The 18,606-nt window shown below is 55.1% G+C and overlaps 1 protein-coding gene across 3 annotated transcripts in view; it reads left to right on the forward strand.

Moving 5' to 3' along the window:
• The first annotated feature begins 2,985 nt into the window (after nucleotides 1–2,985).
• ADORA1 (adenosine A1 receptor) overlaps nucleotides 2,986–18,606 on the forward strand; it is a 34,234-nt gene continuing 18,613 nt past the window's right edge. Inside the window, exons 1-2 of one of the 3 annotated variants that reach the window (XM_023247833.2) lie at nucleotides 2,986–3,193; nucleotides 4,061–4,458. In XM_023247833.2, the coding sequence (XP_023103601.1) occupies nucleotides 4,118–4,458 (341 nt within the window). In that variant the 5' untranslated portion in view covers nucleotides 2,986–3,193; nucleotides 4,061–4,117. Of the gene's footprint in view, nucleotides 3,194–3,573; nucleotides 3,715–4,060; nucleotides 4,459–18,606 lie in introns of those variants that run through there. The other 2 variants (XM_045048423.1, XM_019822016.3) reach the window with 2 other exon arrangements.

The following is an 18,606-nucleotide window of genomic DNA, read 5'->3' on the forward strand; positions in this document are numbered from 1 at the left end:
CCCTCTTCCCCCTACACCCCTGCCCCCAGCACGGAGGCTTCAGGTGTGAGGGGCCTGGAGAAACCCGGGATGGAGTCTTGGGAGGAGAGAAGTAGGAACAAGAGGCAAAGGGGAGAGGGGTTGAGGGCTAGGCCCTGGGGTTATTTAGACTCACTGTGACAGAGCCACCTGCCAGATAAAAGTTTTTCACCGTGTACCTGTAAGGGCCCCCAAATCTGGCTCCTGTAGGGTGTAGCATGACTGGCTGCACAGAGAGGATTCCAGAATTTTGCACTCCCCTACTCTTTCCCCTGCCGACACTACGGCCTGGTGCTGCCTTCTTGCCTTGCTGAGAAAATTTCTCTGTTAGCCACTCTCTGTAAGTCAGCCCGTTCAGCCCTCACGACTCTGCTGTGAGGTGCTGTGTCTACACCCATTTTATGGATGAGGAGGCCAAGACTCAGCGGTTCAAGGCAGGGGGAAGCATGGAGGGTCATGCGTCTGCAGAGCATGAGTGGACCCTGGTATGGGGAGGGTCATCTAGTCAGGGGGTCCTGTACATACCTCAAAAGCCAGAGCGTTTTGGGCTCGCTGTACATTCTGGATACCTTGTTCCACCTGTCCTGTCTACACCTTCCCACATTGTCTTCCTCCTACTATAGACCTGTGATGCCCCCCTTCCCCCACTACAAACCTCTCCTCCTCTCAGCCCTGGAATCTGCCCTAGACGGGGTAGCCAGGACTCAGAAGGCTTCTAGGTGGACAGGCCCAGCACCCATGGTCTCCATCTTGACCGTCTTTCCCACCTTGGAACGAACTTACCAGCTGTCGGAGCAGGACAGGATGAGAAATGTCAATTGTCCAAGTTGACTGATGGGTAAACTGACGCCAAGAGAGGAGAAGTGGCTTGCCTGGACCACCCACGCAGTGTAAGGCCTGGAAACCAGCTTGCAGCTCTTCTGACTCTTAATCAAGTGCTCTCCTCACTGTAGCCAATGGCTTTGCTGTCCGGGAGCACTGTGTTCACCACTGACACCCCCACTGACGCCCCACTCCTCCCTGCCCAGGAGACGCTGAGGAGATGGTTTTTCCAGAGCAGCTCCCTGGGATGGACCCTGACTGGGTCAGCTCTATTCTCAAATAGGCCCGGCTAATCCCCCAGGAGGCCTGGCCCTGGGAACAGGCAAAGGTTGAGGGAGGAAGGGAGGGAGGGAGGGAGGGAGGGAAGAAGGGCAAAGAGTTTGGGTTTCTTTTACCCAGAACTGAGGAAAAAACAAATGATCTGCAGGTATTATGCAAACGTGTCTACTACATGTCAAGCACCCACAGTAGGAGTTGGGGGTGGCTCAGGTGCCCTCCAGAGCTAAAGATGCCGGAAAGTTAGATAAGGTGACCCAATCACCCACCCCACTCCCTGCCTGGGTCTTCCCGGGTTTTTCTGTCAGCTGCATGAGTGAAAATCAGGGGCCTGAGTGAAAATCAAAAGAAAGCCTTGGTCCCCAAACAACCTGGGCCAAGGCAAGGGTTCAAGGCAGCGGGTGCACGCACAGGCTGGGGTGTTCATGGGCATGGGGAGTATGCAGAAGGTCAGGCTGCCTGTTGGGAGGGTTGAGGAAGTCTGGGGCGGGTGTGTGGAGGGAAAGAGGGGAAAGGGGAGTGGGCACTTCCTAGTTTCTCTAGCTGGGCTCCAGGGCAGGACGGCAACTTTGCTGTCTGAGGCACAGATTCCTTGCTCCCCCCCCCCCCCCCCCCCGAAAACAGAAATGGAAGTGATCTTGCCCCAAGCTGGGTTTCTTCCTGCTCCCCCGAGGAAGGTTCAGCCCCCTCCTCCCTCCCTCAGCTTCAGGTCCCAGCCCACCCCCCACTGTGCCTCTGCACAGACCCCCCCCCCCCCCATAGAAGCTGTGTGCTCACCCTCCTCAGGGCAGAACCTTTCTCTGGATATCCTGGGATCCTACAGGGGGCAGTGCCCTCAGGGTTGGCCAGATTCTCTTATTCTCTTTGCTTGCCGGCCTCTCTTTGCCCTCCCAGGCCCTTTTCCAATATCCGTGAACAAGGATTTTTCTCAGGTCAGGATGTCTGCGAGGCACATGTTCTGGTTGAGGGTCTGCCCCCCAGGTGGTCCTTGGTGGGGACCAGTGAGCCACCTCAATTGCAGCAGGAGGCAGCCAAGGGAGGGATCAGGATGGGGCGAAGTGTGGAGGGCACTGTGTCAGGAGTCAGGAGCCTGGTTTCTTACTCTGGTCCTCTTAGGATTTTGCTGGGTGATCTTGTGGCAGTCCCCTCCTTCCTTATCTATCAGGGCATTTAATTTATCTATGAGGGGATTGGACAGGATACCTCATGGCTTAGGTGCTGTGAAGAGGGAGAAGGAGGAAAGAAAAGGGGCACAGAAGGGGTGACACCGGCCAAGATAATCTTAGGAAAGTAGGTCACTCGTCTGAGCCCCAGTGCCCTCATTTGTGAAATGGACATTGCTAATAGACTAACAGGCCGTTCTGAAAGAAAGAGGAGAAAGAAATATAATGACTCAGGGTAGAGCCTGCAAAGTGATGTGCTCTGGAAGGATGTTAGTTCCTGAGACTATGCAGGGGCTGGCTTCACGGGAGAGCAGGGTTTCAGGATTGAAGGGTGGGACAAGCGTGTAGAGCTTCCAGCTGACTGTTGGGGGAGGTGGGGGTGGGGTGGGGGACATCCCGGAGCCCTGCAGGTGAGAGGTTGTGCGGTGTCTGGGTGCAGGGGTGCCGCCGGAGGCCAGACCAGGGCTCCGGGCATCCCACATGGAGAAGGGAACCGGTGAACACATGGAGGCTGCACCTCTGTCCACTCCCGAGACTGGATTCCCACACCAGACTCTGCGAAAATCTCACATTTTCCCAGCTTTTCTCACCCAGAATCACTTCCTTTGTTTAGAGGAGGGGGTGGGGGAGGAGACGGAGGGCGAGGAGGGAGGGGCCCGCGGGTGCCGCCGCCGCCCCCGCCCCCTCCCGGTGTGCGGAGCCCGGTTGTCACTCAGCTCCCGCGCCGGGGGCGACGGAGGCGGCGGCGCCCGAGTCGAGTCCCAGCCAGCTACCGTCCCCCTGGACCTCCCAGGCTGGCCCCGGATCGCCCAGGCATCCCCGGAGCGAGCGGCTGCCGAAGGCGTCGAGCTGGGAGGGCGCAGAGACACGACCGTGCAGGTAGCTAGGAGCTCTGCCAGCTTTGGTGACCTTGGGTAAGTCTGTGCCTCGCTTCGCCGCCGTGGCTTCCCAATGGGGATGCAGGAGAGTGTTGAGAGGGGCGGCTAGATGTCCCTTGGGACTGGGGTGGGCGAGGGTCCGTGGCCCGGGAGGGTCCCTGGAGCGGAACCAGGGCACTGCTGGGAGGCGGGCGCCAGCAGCGGCTTGGGTGGGTGGCGCCGGGCACGTGTGTGCGCCAGCTGGGCAAAGGCGGGGCCCGCGCCCCGGTCTGCGGCTGGGCTCGGTCCCCCAGACCCACGCCTGCCAGCCCAGTCCCAGGTGCGACACCGGGGCGCTACCTCTTTAAAAGCGCCTGGGGCTGAGCCTCCGCCGCACCATGTGATTGCTGGAAAGGCCGGGCTGGGAGAGCTGCGGCGGGAGCCCCAGGACGATGAGCCGCCGCGCGGGTCCCGGAGCCCTGCCCTGCCCGGCGCGGCCCCGCGGCTCGGCGCGCCCCCAGGTGCCCGCAACTTTGGGCACCGCCTCCGGGACCCCCTGGTGGCCAGCGGGCAGGATGGTGAGCTCCCTGCAGCCTGTTCTGTGGGCATGGGTGGGCAGAGCCAGGCAGAGGGACCCCTGTGGGGTGCGTGTGTGTGCGCCCCGGGAGCTGCCTCACACCTGATAAAGGAGCCAGTGGAGGAGTGAGCGCTGCTATTTTAAGTTGTCGAATGGACCCTCTGGGGAAGATAGGGGAGGGGACAAAGATCAGGCAGAGAAAGGGCCAGGGTATCCCGCCAGCCTGGGCAGGCACTGGGTGTGCCAAGTGGGGCACAGCTCCAAAGGGCAGCGGGAGTTTCAGAGCTGCCTGGGCTCCCCCTGCACCTGCCGGCAGGCCTCCCCACCCCAGGCTTCCGTGACCACAGGTGCCTGCCTCGTGCCCCTTGGTGCCTGCCTGCTGATGTGCCTCGTCTGTGCCTGTCATGCCGCCCTCCATCTCGGCCTTCCAGGCCGCCTACATTGGCATCGAGGTGCTCATCGCCCTGGTCTCTGTGCCCGGGAACGTGCTGGTGATCTGGGCAGTGAAGGTGAACCAGGCGCTGCGGGATGCCACCTTCTGCTTCATCGTATCGCTGGCGGTGGCTGACGTGGCGGTGGGCGCTCTGGTCATCCCACTAGCCATCCTCATCAACATTGGGCCACGGACCTATTTCCACACCTGCCTCATGGTCGCCTGCCCGGTCCTCATCCTCACCCAGAGCTCCATCCTCGCCCTGCTGGCAATTGCCGTGGACCGCTACCTCCGCGTCAAGATCCCGCTCCGGTGAGTCCAGAGCAGCTGAAGGTACCCCCTGCGCCCCATGCTCGGTGGCTCGAGGGCCATCTAGAGAGGATAAAAGGTCGGGCGTAAGGCCCCACAAAAGCCAGATATTCCGCGGGCCGTTGTGCCCCAGCCCTCGCTCTGCCTTCCTGTCCTCTGCTCTACTGAGGGAGGCCGAGCTGCAGTGGAAGCCGTGAGAGCCTGGGTTGCTGGAGGAATGTGAACCCGGCAGTGCCCACGACCCCAGAGCTGAAGCTGCGGCTGCTCTCCTGACGTGGCCAGGAATCCCAAGGCTGCCTGTGCAGCCTGGGGTGGGGGGTTTGGAGGGGCAGCCAAGACAGTCGCAGTCAGCTCAGGGTGGGAATAAACAGCTCCGCCCGTTCCGGGGAGGTGGAAGGGGCAGAACAGACTGCTGGAGTGGGGTGAGGATGGACGGAGGGGGACGTACCAGGGGCAGAGGAGTGCTGCTTCTCGAGACAGACCCGGGCAGGCTTCCCGAAAGAACGCAATCTTGGGCTCTCCTGTTCTCTGGCATCTGTGGCCAGCTCCACCCTCCAGGGCCGTCCTTTGAACCCAAGCAGTCTGATTACTTCTGCCCAGCTCCCACTCATGGGATCTCCGTTGCAGGCAGGAGGAGGGAGAAATTCAGGCACTTGCTTTTACTGTGCCTGTTCTGTCCCTAACCCACGTGCGTCTTTGCCAGTCACAGCAGAGGTGCTTGTGCTGTGTCCAGGCAGCACCGGGGTGGGTGGCCTGACAGTGGCAGCCCTCGTGCGGGTGTCCAGTCCACGACGGGGCCTGCCAGGCCATAATCTCGTCGCCAGGCAGTGCCTGGGCCACCGAGTGCCAGCGAATGTCTGGGCGCACTGCCAGGGCTGGCCCGGCCGGGATGCTCTTGGGAGGCGGGCTCGCCCCCTCTTTGAGTCTTGTCACCAATAGGTTCCCTTTCTACCAGGGAGCTCTGGCCATCTCTGGCACCTGCCATCCCCAGAGTCACTTCCATATCTGGGACACGGGGCCTCTGGCCTCACTTGGCAGCTTGCCCGGGGAAGGCCTCGGCGCCCACGCTTCTCCTGTTTGCCTTGCATTTGTGCACATTTACCTTTTCAAAGCTTTTCTTCGTGCACCACCTTTTCCTATTCCCTCCGTGATCCCCTAAGGGAGGTGGGAGTAGGAGCTGGGAAAGGAGAAACTTCAGAAAGACCCAGAGGGTCTCCCCAAGCTGGTGGGGAGCACAGCCTAGATTCCGCCGCCCACCTTCCTTCCTGATTTCCCGCCCCTCCCCCACCCCCCACCATCCCAGATTCTGCGCCTTGCTTACGGCCCTCACGCTTTCCCAGGGGAGGGGGGTGAAGGATGGCTGCTCAGGGCACAGGGGGAGGCACAGGAGGTGGCCCTGGAGCCCCGCAGGCACAGCCGCAGAGGGGCCTTCATGCTGCCATTAGTCCCAGGTCGTGGCCGGGCTGTGCAGAGGAAGCTGGTCGCAGCCCATTAGAGTGGGCTGGGCCTCTGAGCGGGACCATTACAACAACGTATTGCCACATTAGAAAACTCACACAGATACGCAGATGTAGGAAGGCCTGCTCAAGAAATTCTGTCTGCTGAGCGGATGCCAAGGTGAACCAAAGGCCTGATCCTGCTGTGACGGGGGTCACAGGCCTGCCGAATGTGCCCTACTTGCCCTGTGGGGAGGGGGCTGGCTGTGCCGGCAGGGACTGCAGGCTCGTTCTTCCAGGAGGCAGCTGTGGTTGTTCCTTGCTCCAGCTTCGGGGAGCCAGGGGTCTTGAGGAGCCGCTGCCTTCCGAGGGCCGAGGCAGGCGTGTGCACAGAGGCTAAGAATACAAGCTGGGTTCGAATCCTTGCTATGCATTCCTAGCCGTGTGACCTCGGGAAAGTCGCTTGTTAACCTCGTGAGGCTTCAATTTCCTCATCTATAAAAGGGGATATTAATAATAGTACCTTCTTCCAAAAATGATTGGAAGAATATAATAAACCCCTATACATAAAACAGTACTATGTAATGCACTCAGTATTATCTGCCAGCCATTCAGTGGTATGTTTATGTTTGTAGCTTTAGTATCATTATTCACGTATGGCTCAAAGTGGGCCTGAATGAGCAAAGCCCTCGCCCCCCCACCCCACTGCGCCCTGGTGCTTTCAGACAGCAACACACACGCCCCCATACGCGTGCACATGCGCACGCGCACAAACCCCGCGTTTCCAGGCAGATTTCAAAACACCGTTAAGTTATATTTGTACGTGAACTTGTACTTTTCTTCCCCGGTGGATTGTCACTGTGTCAAGGGCAGTGATCTGAGCAGCAGCAATTGCATTTTGTCCATTTCTGCAAATTCTCCAGAATGCCTCGCCCAGTGTCTGGCACATGGAAGACACTCAGGAAATGTCGACTGAACTGGATGAGTTTTCAGAGCTCACAGGGTTGAGCCTCAGGCAGGCATTCCAGATGTCTAACCTCTAACCTTCTTGCGGGAGACTAGACCGCCCGTGCATTCTTTTTATTTATTTTTTTATTTTTTTAATGTTTATTTAATTTTGAGAGAGACAGACAGACAGAACACAAGTGGGGGAGGGGCAGAGAGAGAGAGGGCGACAGAATCCGAAGCGGGCTCCAGGCTCTGAGCTGTCAGCACAGAGCCCGAGGCAGGGCTCGAACTCACCATGACCTGAGCCTAAGTCAGACGCTTAACCAGCTGAGCCACCCAGGCACCCCATCTGCCCCCTGCATTCTGCTTCAGGGATCTGACCACGGCTGTCCCAGTAGCTCAGGCAGTTCCTTAAGAGCCGCAACCCCGCAGTAGCTTGGGAGGGCCCTGCCCCATGGAGAGGAGTCTCCTCGGTCAGAGAAAGGCTGCTGTGGTCTAGCTCCTAAAGCCAGGATCCTGGAGGCTGGGCTGACGTGATGGGCCACTCCAGGCCCTTGCCCGTCACTGCCAGGTCCCCCTGCAGGAGGAACAGCATAATGCTCCCTGGGCAGTTACAGTCAGCAGGCTGCTGGGCCTGGGGGACTGTCTGTCAGCCAGAGGTCCCCATGCACTTGACTTGCTGCCCTGACAAGCCAGTCGGAGGTAGATGCCTTGGATGCTGGGGAGTAATACTGAGCAAGCATTGGTGAGACATCTGTGGGGTAGCCGGGTAACAGAGTGAGCTTGGGCCCCTCACCAAGCATGGGTGACAGAGTGAGCTTGGGCCCCTCACCAAGCATGGGTGACAGAGTGAGCTTGGGCCCCTCACCAAGCAAAGCATGGTTCGGTCAGTCAACCACAAATTTTATTTCATTCCATTTGGCAGAAAGCCAAGAAAGAAAAGAAGGTTCACATCCCATTGTGTGGTCTAGTGACAAACAAACAAACAAACAAAAAATTAAAAAGGAAGAAAGAAAAGAAAAAAAGAGATCTCAAATTGTTGATTCATCAATAACCTGTGGTCATTTACATGTGTTTTGCATCCTATTTGCATAGCACCTCCACAGGCCTGGTAATCCACACCCCATTACCCCCTGAGCTCATACTTCTAGGGAATCTCCAGTCTTTATCCACCACTCCCGCACCCTGAGTTTCCTTGGTGGCCCTCTGTGGCCTACTCCAGGGGGCTGGTTATGGGGAGAAGTGCCAACAGGGGGCTCCCCGGCCAAAGCCCTCTCTGTGGGAAGGAGACCTGAGCAAGGGTTACCTGTGGCCAGATAGGCTGGGGTGGGGTTGAAGGGGCGGTGGATGCTTGGCAGTCAGGAAAACTTGAGTCTGAACCTTGCTCTGTTACTTCCTAGCCCTGCATCCTTGGATGAATTATTCAAACTCTCTGAGCCCCACCCCCCCACCTCATGTGTTAAATGAAGGGACTAGATTTGAGGTCTCTGAGCTGCCTTTTAGCTCTAACTCTGTGGTTCTGCCTTATCACGACTCCTGAGAAGGTTGTGTTTTTTAGTTCCTAATGGGTAGGAGCTAGGCACAGTGCTATGTTTTTTTTACATGCTTCATCTCATTTAATGCTCCTGGCTTCTCGCTAGGAGAGGGCATTGCTGTCCCCACTCTGTAGACACTCCTGTAAACAGGTCTACGGGGCAGGGAGGTTCGGTAAGTTGCCCTGACCAAAGTCTTGTCACCAGCAGAGACAGGATTTGAATCTGGGCCTGGCTCACAGCCGTCTTTAAGCAGGGAGCCCCTGTGCCTCTTGAATCGGCCCCAGGAAACTATGGGGATTATGGAGGAGTTTCCTCAAGGCTGTCAGTGCGGTGATTTTGCTCCCCCGATCTTTGCCAATGGCCCTCGTGCTGTGCCCGTGCTGGGCGCCTCCCTCTGAGTCCTCCTCACCTTCACTCCAGTGCCGCAGCTGAGCCCCAGGCAGCCCTGCCTCTGTCCACAGCTGGAGGCCTGCCCAACTGGGCTGCTGACCCGGGGAGGCACAGCGGGGAGTGTGGGAGGCCAGCATGCTGGGGCCGGGGAGGAATCTGGTAGATGAGGACATGTTTGCTGTTAGGCATAAAGTTAGCGGGCCTGGGTCTTTCCGGACACCCAGCGTGCCTCCTGTGCGCGTACTCCAGCAGGCGACCATCTGTGTCCCCGGAGGCCCCGAACAGTTGTTCTCTATGGTGACACTGCTTTCACGGGGGGGTGTAGGCCATCTCCAGCTCCCCTGCGGGGTGGGGTGGTCAGAGGCTGAGAGTGGCTGGGGAGAGGACAGCTGGCAAGCCCTGAAACCTGACTTCCCCACACTTGCTGAAGGGGAAAGAGAGGCCCGGGACCCCTGAGTGTTCAAGGTCGGTCAGCCGCGAGCTCTTTTCCTCCCCTCCGATCCTGACTCTCGCCCCCAGCGTCTGATGTAAAAGGCTGGGGCAGGAGGAGCCCTTGGCAATCGCCTCTCCTGCAGGAACAGAACAGAGAACGCAGCCTCCCCAGGGTCAGCCAGCAGATCAGTGGTGGGCTTAGAGGGGGAAAGTGAAGAGAGACGTCCCTCTGAGATTAAAAAGGACATTTCTTTGTTTGACCGAGGGCCGGCCTTCAGGTGGCTTATGCTGAAGAGCGTGCTGAGTGAGGGGGGCATAGACTTCAGTTGAGAGAAATCTGGATTCGTTTCAAGGGCGAAAGAAACTTCTCCCAGCTGGCATCAGAACGGCTTCCAGGAGGCCTCTGAGTGCTTTAGGAGTAAGCTTCCCAGGTGTTCGTTCTGCTTGGAATGGCCACGACGTCCTCCCGAGAAGCCCTCTACCGAGGGCCACGGGTGGAACCTTAGAGGCCATGTCCTGACATTTGATACTTAATCTCCAAGCTTGAAAGCCATCCATGTTTCCTGTTAAAATGTTGAGACATATAGGAGGGAGTAAAGATGATAAAGTCACCAGTAATTCTACCACCTACGCGTAACTAGTGTTAACATTTTGGTGTTCCAGAGAATTTTTCCATGTGTGTCTATATATATCTGTACCTCTAAATATAGATAGATTATAAATATAACTTTCACACAGTTGAGAGCATGGATGGTTTTATGCCCCATCCCATTTTGTTTACTTAATGCATTATGAGCATTTCCCCATGTCAATAAAAATGATTCTGTAAGAATTTTATGAGGGTGAAAACCGGATTGTCTTTTCGCCCATCTTTTTAGGTCTCGGCTAAAAGAGCCCCTCCTCCGGGTGGACTTTTCTGACCTCCTCTCCTCCTGGACCAGGCTAATTTCCTCTGTTAGGTACCTTGCATCTACTTTTTGCCCATCACTCGTGGTCCAGCTGGTTTTTCTGGGCTCGGTAAACACCGAAATGGCACGTGTCCCCGTGCCTGGCACAGAGGAGGCAGGCTGGAAGCACTTTCTGAATAAATGGGTTTCATATTTTATTTATTCATGCTTATATTTTGGGCCATTTGGATCCTAACTACAATGATACCCACAATTCACATTGTTGGTAGGGTCAGGGCCAAGCCTAGAACCCTAGGGGAGCACAGCTTCCAGCCGTCAGGATTTTTTAATTTTTAATTTTTTAAAATATTTCCCACCTCCCTTTACTCCATCTCTCCCCACTCCTCCTGCCCAATTTCATGGAAACTGCAGATCCCCAGACGTGCATCGGTTTTCCTCTGCCCATTTGCCTTTCTGGGCTCAGCAGGGCAGGACCGGCTGGGCTCCGGGCCTAGTCCTCCTTGTCTAGTCTCTATTCCCTGAGGCCTGGACATCCTGTTTCTTTGCCCCTTGGTGAGGACAGCTGTCCCCGAGTGGGAGAGGCTTGGAGGGTGGCACTTGCTAGTTGGCTCCACTTGGCAGGGTAGGCACAGAGCAGAGAGGAAGGAGGACAGATGGTTCCTTGGGCTGCGTGAATTATCCCGTCAGCCTCAGTCTCCTTAACTCAAGCCCAGAGGAGGCTGCCAACTGATACAGAACGAGAAAAGGCTGGTGGGTAGCCATGGGACGGGAGAGGAAGAGGAAGCAGGTGGGTGAGTGGACCTCGGTGTTCATGGCCCCTTGGAAATACTGGCGTGGGGGTGGGCAGGGAGGCGGAGACAAGGGCCTTCCCTGACCGCAAAGACAAGGAGATGAGGCACCTTTTCCTGCACTGCTCTTCACCCTGGGAGTTTTATCCCCAGTGGGATTAGGGGTATAATGTTAGGGACATGGTGACTTTCATAGATCTATTTCAGTTTTTTTTAATGTTGTATTTTATTCTTGAGAGAGAGAGAGAGAGAGAGTGTGTGTGTGTGTGTGTGTGTGTGTGTGAGCAGAGAGACAGAGTGTGAGCGGGAGAGGGGCAGAGGGAGAGGGAGACACAAAATCCGAAGCAGGCTCCAGGCCCTGAACTGTCAGCACAGAGCCCGAAGCGGGGCTTGAACGCACGGACCGTGAGATCATGACCTGAGCCGAAGTCGGGCGCTTAATTGACTGAGCCTCCCAGGTGCCCCCCATAGATCTATTTCATAAACTGACTTGGAGCACCTGCCATGTCCCAGGCACTTTGCAGGGCTACCTGTAGATACAAAGATGGGTGGGCTGGGCTGGTCTCTATCTCCATCTGGGGGCTCTTAGCCACTGTTGAACTTGTGGATTCCTACAGACCAAGGTGGCTGAGGACAAACTCCCAACCTGCCTATGGTGGAAGTGGGGGTGTCAGGAGACTGGCACTTGACACCTTAAAGTGCTCGGGTGGGCCCGCTGGACCCTTCTCTACATTCACTCTCTGCAGCCCAGGTCATGTGGCAGAGGCCCTTGAGGGATATCTTCCTGCCACCTGCCTCCAGAACTTCTCTGTCCTTTGAGAGAGTAGGGCAACTGGTTCCTTTTTCTTGTTCTCATGCAGAGCCCTGATCTATTAATTCGTTCATTCATTCATTCATCCATTCAACAAATACTTATTGAGTGCCTCCTATGTGCCAGGTATTGTTATAGATATTCTGGATGCAGGATACGTTCATTAACAAAACAAAGATCCCCCTAGAGTCTGCATTCTAATGGGTTGGAGGACAGATGCTAAGTAATGAACACAGTGCCTAATATGCAGAGCATTAGAAGGTAGAATGTGCCAAGAGCAGTCTAAGTGGGATTGGGGATGCCAGGGTGGGGGTGGAGAGAGAGGGTTGCAGTTTTAAATGGGGCAAAACCTTAGAGGTGAGGGACTATGCTGTGCCGATATTGGGAGAACATTTCACACGGAGGAGATACTTGGAGCAAAGGTCCTAGGGAAGGAATGTACCTGACGTATTTGGGGACTGCCAAGGAGGTCTGTGCAGCAGGGTGGAGTGATAAAGCTGGAGAGTGGTCAGAGATAGGGCTGGAAAGATGATAAGCTACTGGCTTAGAGGCTGCGGGAAGGACATGGGCTTTTATTCTGAGGGAAATGGGGAGCCACTGCAGGGTTTAGAGCAAAGAAGCAACATGGTTTGATTTAGGTTTTAAAGGTTCACTCTGCTGCTGTATTGAGTCTGCACTGTAGGGGCGGGCAGGGGACTAGTTAGGAGCTAATCACATGAGAGCAGAGGTAGGTACCCTGAATCAGAATGATGCAGAGATGACAGTGAGAAGTGGTTGATTCTGGATGTGCGTGTTCAAAGTTTATTTTTTATTAAGGTAAAATGTTTATATAGTGAGGTGCATACGTCTTAAGTATACAGCTCAATACATTTTTGCATGTTGATATACCTATGTAACCACCACTCTGATCAGTATTTGGAACATTTTCAGCACCCCTGAAGGTTCCCTTGTGTCCCTCCCATGCCCTCTGAAAGGTCACCACTATTCTGACCTTTATCCCCATGGACTGATTTTCCCTGTTCTTGAACTTTTATAAAGGGAAATCACATAGTGATTTGTGTCTGGTTTCTGAAGCTTAAAATTACGTCTGAGAGTCATCCCTATTATTGAGTGAAACAGTAGAATTTTTTTGTGGGTTGGCTGGTTTTTGTTTCTGTTATTTTTTTTTCTCATTGCTAGAATTCCACTGTATGAATGTACGGTGACTTGTTAAAATTCTGGATGTATTTTGAAGAAAGGGCCAATGAATTTGCTTATGGATTGGGTGTGGGATATGAGAGAAACAAGAGTCCAGCACGACCCAAGCTTTAGTCCGAAGCCACTGGAAAGATGGAGTTGGCATTATCTAAGGCGGGAAAGGCTGTGGACGGTCCAGGTTTTGTGAGCAATAGAGTTCAGGTTTAGACACCTTGAGTCTGGACTGTTGAGCGGGTGGTTGGATGGATATGTAAGCATGGGGTTCAGGAGAAAGGTCTGGACTGGGGATATAAATGTGAGAGCCATTGGCACGTGGATGGTGTGCAAATCCCCAAGGGGCCGCCATGAGGTCTCCAAGAGCGGAAGAACAGATAAAGGAGAGACGGGAACTGAGGACCAAGCACTGAGAGGCTGGGGAGAAGAGAAGGCTCAGATGTCGGAGGAAAACTCAGAGCCCCCAGCGCCCTGGGTGTGGTGTCCCAGAAGCGAAGCTTAGAAAGTATGTCAAGGAGAAGTGAGGGATTGGCTGTTTCAGATGCTGCCGGTGGATCGAGTGATGTGAGGACTGAGAATTACTGTTGGATTTAGCAAGCACAACGTCAGCGGAGGGGTGGGAGCAGAAAGCTTGACTGGAGAAAGCTCAAGAGAGAAGAGGAAGGAATTGAAGGCAGTTGGCGTAGATTGCTCTTTTGGAGAATTTTGTTACAAAGGGATCAAAGTAATGGGGCAGAAGCTTTCAGGCGAAGCGGGAACCAGGCATTTTGTTTTGTGTTGTTTTCTAAGATTGGAGGGGGACCTGGGCACACCCGTGTGCCCCTATCTCACGATCCAGGAGAGAGTGCAAAACTGGCGTTGGAGCCAAGGAGAGAATTTCTGGAGTGCAGGCTTCGTTTCGGCAGCCCGGGTGGGGACAGACACTGGTGGGCTGGCTTCGAGGCGCTTGGAGATGGCCTATCAGGCAGGAAGGCAGGGCGTGTGGGTGCGGATGCTGCCAGGTGAAGTTCTCTTCTAGTGTTTCAGCTTTCTCGGTGAAGTGGGAAGCAAGGTCATCAGCTGAAAGGGAGGATGTGGGAGGAGGCAGCGGAGAGAGTAGCAAGCGGGAAATAATTCTCTGGAACTGGGGGAGGGAGTAGACTCGAGACTCTAGTCTAGACTAGACTCTCTATACTCGACTCTAGCATAATTGGAGGCAGCATTCAGGGCCCACCCGAAGTTCACGGTGATGAATTTGAAGCGAGACTCTGGCGGCGTGGCCTTGTGCTTATCACAGGCCGCGTTCAGCAGCACTGGCTCAGGCATGGAGCGGACGGAGAGTCCCTTCCTTCATTTAGAAGTGCCAGACTTTGGACCAGACGTTAGGTGTCTTAATCGTGGTCAAGAAGTTGGCCCTGGTCCCTGGAGCTTAGGAACTGGTGTAGGGAGAGAGCTAGTCCACAGATAAACAAGCCGGTAGCTACAATGATAACTTCAGGGGAATTCAAGGAAGGAAGCCCTCTTTCTCCTCTCTGTGGCTGGCTCTGGCTTCTCCAAACCCTGAGTGTGTCCGAAGAGACCCACAGGTGTCCGAGGACTTAGGTGGGGCCTTGTAGCCCTTGTGGTTCCTGGGCAAGGGTTTGGATTTTATTCTGAGTGCGCTATGAAGCCTCTGAGTGCTTTAAGCAGGGAATGACATCACCTAAATTACATTTTCAAAAGGCCAGAATTAGCCAATGAAATATTAGGAAATCAAATCCGGTGAAAGGTAAAAAGGATAATATATCATAACCAAATAGGATTTATTCCATGTGTGCGAGGGGGGTTTAACACCGAAAGAACTCAATCAGGGTATTCGCCACATTGACGGAGAAAGGTCACCCTGCCTGCTGTGTGGAGGATGGGCCGGAGGGGGCAAGAGAAGACTATAGGAGGTCATGGCTCTGGGGGGAGGGCGGGGGTGGGCAGGGAGTCCAGGAGGCAGTGGAGATGGAGAGAACTGGAAAGATTTAGGGTATGTGAGAGTTAGAACCCACTGGTAATGGATTAGGTGTGCAAAATGGGAGAAGGGGTCAAATATGAGTCCCAGATTTATGGTTGAAGCCATTGGGTAGATGGCGGTGCTGGGTCCACAGAGAAGGAAGAAACTGGGGGGGGAGATTCAGACCCTAGCAGATACTCAAGCGGAGGTGATATGATAACGGGTCCTCTGGTGGCCTTCTCTCTCACTCATTCCCCAGCTTCCTGTCCTTTCATGTGGCCCAGCAGGTGGGCCCCTTCTTGCCTCACACAGCCTTGAGGAAGGAGCCCCTCGAATACCCAACAAGCTTCCTGGGTGCCTCCAGCTGTTCCGTCTTCTCACCTCACTTCTTGGGAGGCTATTGGCTTTCTTAGGCTGGAACCACCTCACTTCTTGGGAGGCTATTGGCTTTCTTAGGCTGGAACCATAGCAATAAGGCTGTATGTCTTTGGGCCCCCTGAAGCTGCCAGAAGGAGACAGCAGACTTGGGGGTTCTTCCTTGCTGCCAGGCTCCATTCAGAATGAGACACAGTGGCTTCTGGGATCGCTAAGGCCCCCAAGGGTCTGTCTGTCCTCAGGCTCCCTTGGGTGCCGCTGTCCCTGGAGTCTCTGTGTGCCTCCAGAGCCTCATGTCCCCCCTCCCCCCCCCCCCCCGCATTGCTGGAACCCACCAGACCTAGCACCATGGATTGTGCTGGTCCCCTGCAGGGTGGTTGTACCTCCCCCTACCCCCCCGACAACAGGCTCCTCTGACGGCCACTGTGGGGCACTGAGTGGTGCAGTTTCAGCTACAGCAGCAAAGAGGATAGTAGTCACTAAGCAGTTATCAAGTATCAGCTCTGGCACTCCCCACCCCCCCCAACGATGGGCAGAGCGGGTGGGATGGGGGAGCCCCATCTGGGTCTTTCTTCCTGGCCTGCTCGGAGAAGCACGGTCTGTCCTTCCCCGAAGAAAGCGGCCACGGTGCAGCCTGATCTCGGAGGCCACTGGTTTCCCATTCTCCCCTCTCCGCCCTGACTAAGGGCCCAGACTACCGCGTGGCAAGTGCTGGTTCTCAGTTCTTTTTTTTTCTGTCCCGGCGGAACCAGGAGCTCTGATACGTACCCGCCCAGCTGGAACGGGATCTCACCAGGCAATGAACCTCTCGTGGGGGCACAAGAGGGGAAGGTCTGTTGGACAAAAGCCCCTCTACCCTACATATTTGTAATGATCCCCTTTTCGGAGAGGCTTCTCTCTTCCCCTGCTTTAATGGAGCTACATCAGTGGAACGAAGGGTAAAAGCAGTCTCCCCAGGCAGACGGTTCAGCACTTAGAGCTGTGCCATTTTGGAGTGCTTACTTAACCTTTCTGAGCTTCCATTTCCTCCTCTGCACAAGAGGCTGCTTAATACTTCCTTCTAAAGGTTGTTAGGAGGCCTAGTGATGAGATATGTTAAGAGACTGGCACACAGTAGGCACTCAGGAAGTGGGGGCTCTTACTATCGTCAAATAATCCTAACTCATTTTTCATTTACCGCTTGATGTTATGTGGCCCCTGGGGTCCCACCGGGCTCAGATCTGTGTCAAATGGGTTGTGTGCCCTGTGAGGGCAGGGTGTAGATCTCTCCATCTGTCTTGCTCGTTGTATCCCAGTACCTAACACATGTCTGGCTGGCACCTAGTAGGTGGCCGAGTCAGTGTCTGTTGGGGGAAGGAATGAGAGAATGCTGTCACGGAGGAAGGAAGGCTTAGGGGGGGCAGATGGAGTGGCCACCTGGGGAAGAAGTCGATTGGGTCTTTTGTATTCACTCACAGAGGTACTGGAGCATGAAGGGTTATTTCATTAAAACATTCCCAAGAGATCAGAGGGTGGGGGGCTGGGAGGCAGAGCGGTGAAAGGTCTCACCTGGGCTTACCAAGCAAGTTGGGGAGAGAATCCTGGTCTCTGGACCCCAGCTTGGCTCCCTCTGGTCTCCACGCTCCTGTTTCTATGAGGGGAGGGGATGTGAGCAGCCCCTCCCAAGCCCTCCTTGTCCTTCTGAGGGGCCGGCGTCTGAGAGAGCTGAAGCAAGGGCTCCCCTGGGGGCCGCTGGCTCTGTAAATGCTCCCTGGGGAGGAAAACATTCAGCGTGTTTGGGGACTCAGCAGACACACCTGCCAAGGTGGCTCGTCCCCTGCAGAGTAAACACAACCCTCCCCAACCCCCACATCATGGGCCTCCTGGGGCTGCCTTGATGACAGTGGCCCCTCGAGGGCTGGGGAGAGACACAGACACCATTCAGAGTGGCTGTGTCCGGCCCCAGGGACTGACAGTCTGGGAGTGAGCCAGGGAGCCAGCTAGGGGTGTGAAGGAAGGCATGACGCCTCTGCCACCACCACCTGTAATCACGACAGGAGGCCACTGTGGCTTCAGGCTCTTAGTGGGGTATGTGTATTCATATATGCACACCAGGGTTTGTGTGTGCATGTGTGTGCGCGCGCGTGTGTGTGCGTGCGTGCGTGTGTGTGTGTGCAGGGGGTTGTAGCTTTTTATTTTTATCTTTACAAATAAAAAAAAAAATAATATCCTGGGCTTCCAAACCTTTCATTCGACCCTGTTTGCTCCCCCCTGCCTCCCCCCCCCACCCCAGCTCACACTCTCTGAGGCCCAGACAAGAGTCCCAGCCAAGGCTCTTTCCTGTTTGTGCTCCCCAAGGCCCTCATGCCCCGCCCACCACCATGAATCCTCCCTGACAAAGGAATACAGTTTGTGCGGTCAAGTCAACTAGTGTTTTCTGACGACACAGGTCCTGTCCTCAAGGGCACAGACCTATAGTCTGGGGGGTGAGACACGGTTTACCAGTGGCCACGCAGCAAGAAGCCTGAGTAGGCCTGGCCTGCACCCAGGCACACAGAGCCAAGGTCACTCCCCCAAGCCTGGGATGCTCAGCCCCACCCCTCCCTGTACCTGTGCTTCAAACTCACTTTCCCTGGCTCCGGGCCAGTTACTTCTTAACCTGTGCGTCCTTGGAGTCTTAACATCTAAGACCATATCTTAGACACACACCCATACACCCCGGGAAGCTGTTTTCTTTTCTCCTCCTGTCTAATTCCTCCTCATTCTTTAATACTCAGCTCAGATGAGACCTCCTCCAGGAAGCCCTCCTTGCTCTACCTTCATGTGCTCACAGTTCTTCTTCAAGGGCTTTAACCACAGCTCTTGCCAAACTGCACGGAGGTAATCTCCGTCACTTGCCTGCGAGCAGTTTGCGGGGGTGGGGGTCCAGGTCTATGCATCTCTGTCCCCATGGTGCCCAGCATGCTTTCTGCCCATTTTTTATTCCCGTGACTGGTCCAATGAATCAACGAATGAATGGTAACAGTAGCGAGTGATTCTTGAGCACCTAGAATGTGTGACACCCTACGCTGAATACTTTATACGGACTCCCTAATTTCCACATTTTCTGAGAAGCTGAGGCTCAGAGAGGCTGAACAACACACTGTCAGTCACATAGCTGCCAAATGTAACCAGAACTGTTAAATGAACGGCTGGATGGATGAATGAAAAGATCCGTATTTGAGCCTTGACTCCAACACTTAAGCTGGGTGATTCGGGATAAATCACTTCCCTCTTTGGGTCTCAGTTTTCACATCCATAAAATGGGCCGAATCCCCATCCCTACCACCAAGAGTTGCCGGCGAGACACCGTTCTTGCAATGGGAGGGGAGAATGGCTCCATTGTTCAGGGGTATGTT

Source organism: Felis catus, chromosome F1 (genome assembly GCF_018350175.1).
Source record: "Felis catus isolate Fca126 chromosome F1, F.catus_Fca126_mat1.0, whole genome shotgun sequence".
NCBI classification, from domain to species: Eukaryota; Metazoa; Chordata; class Mammalia; order Carnivora; family Felidae; genus Felis; species Felis catus.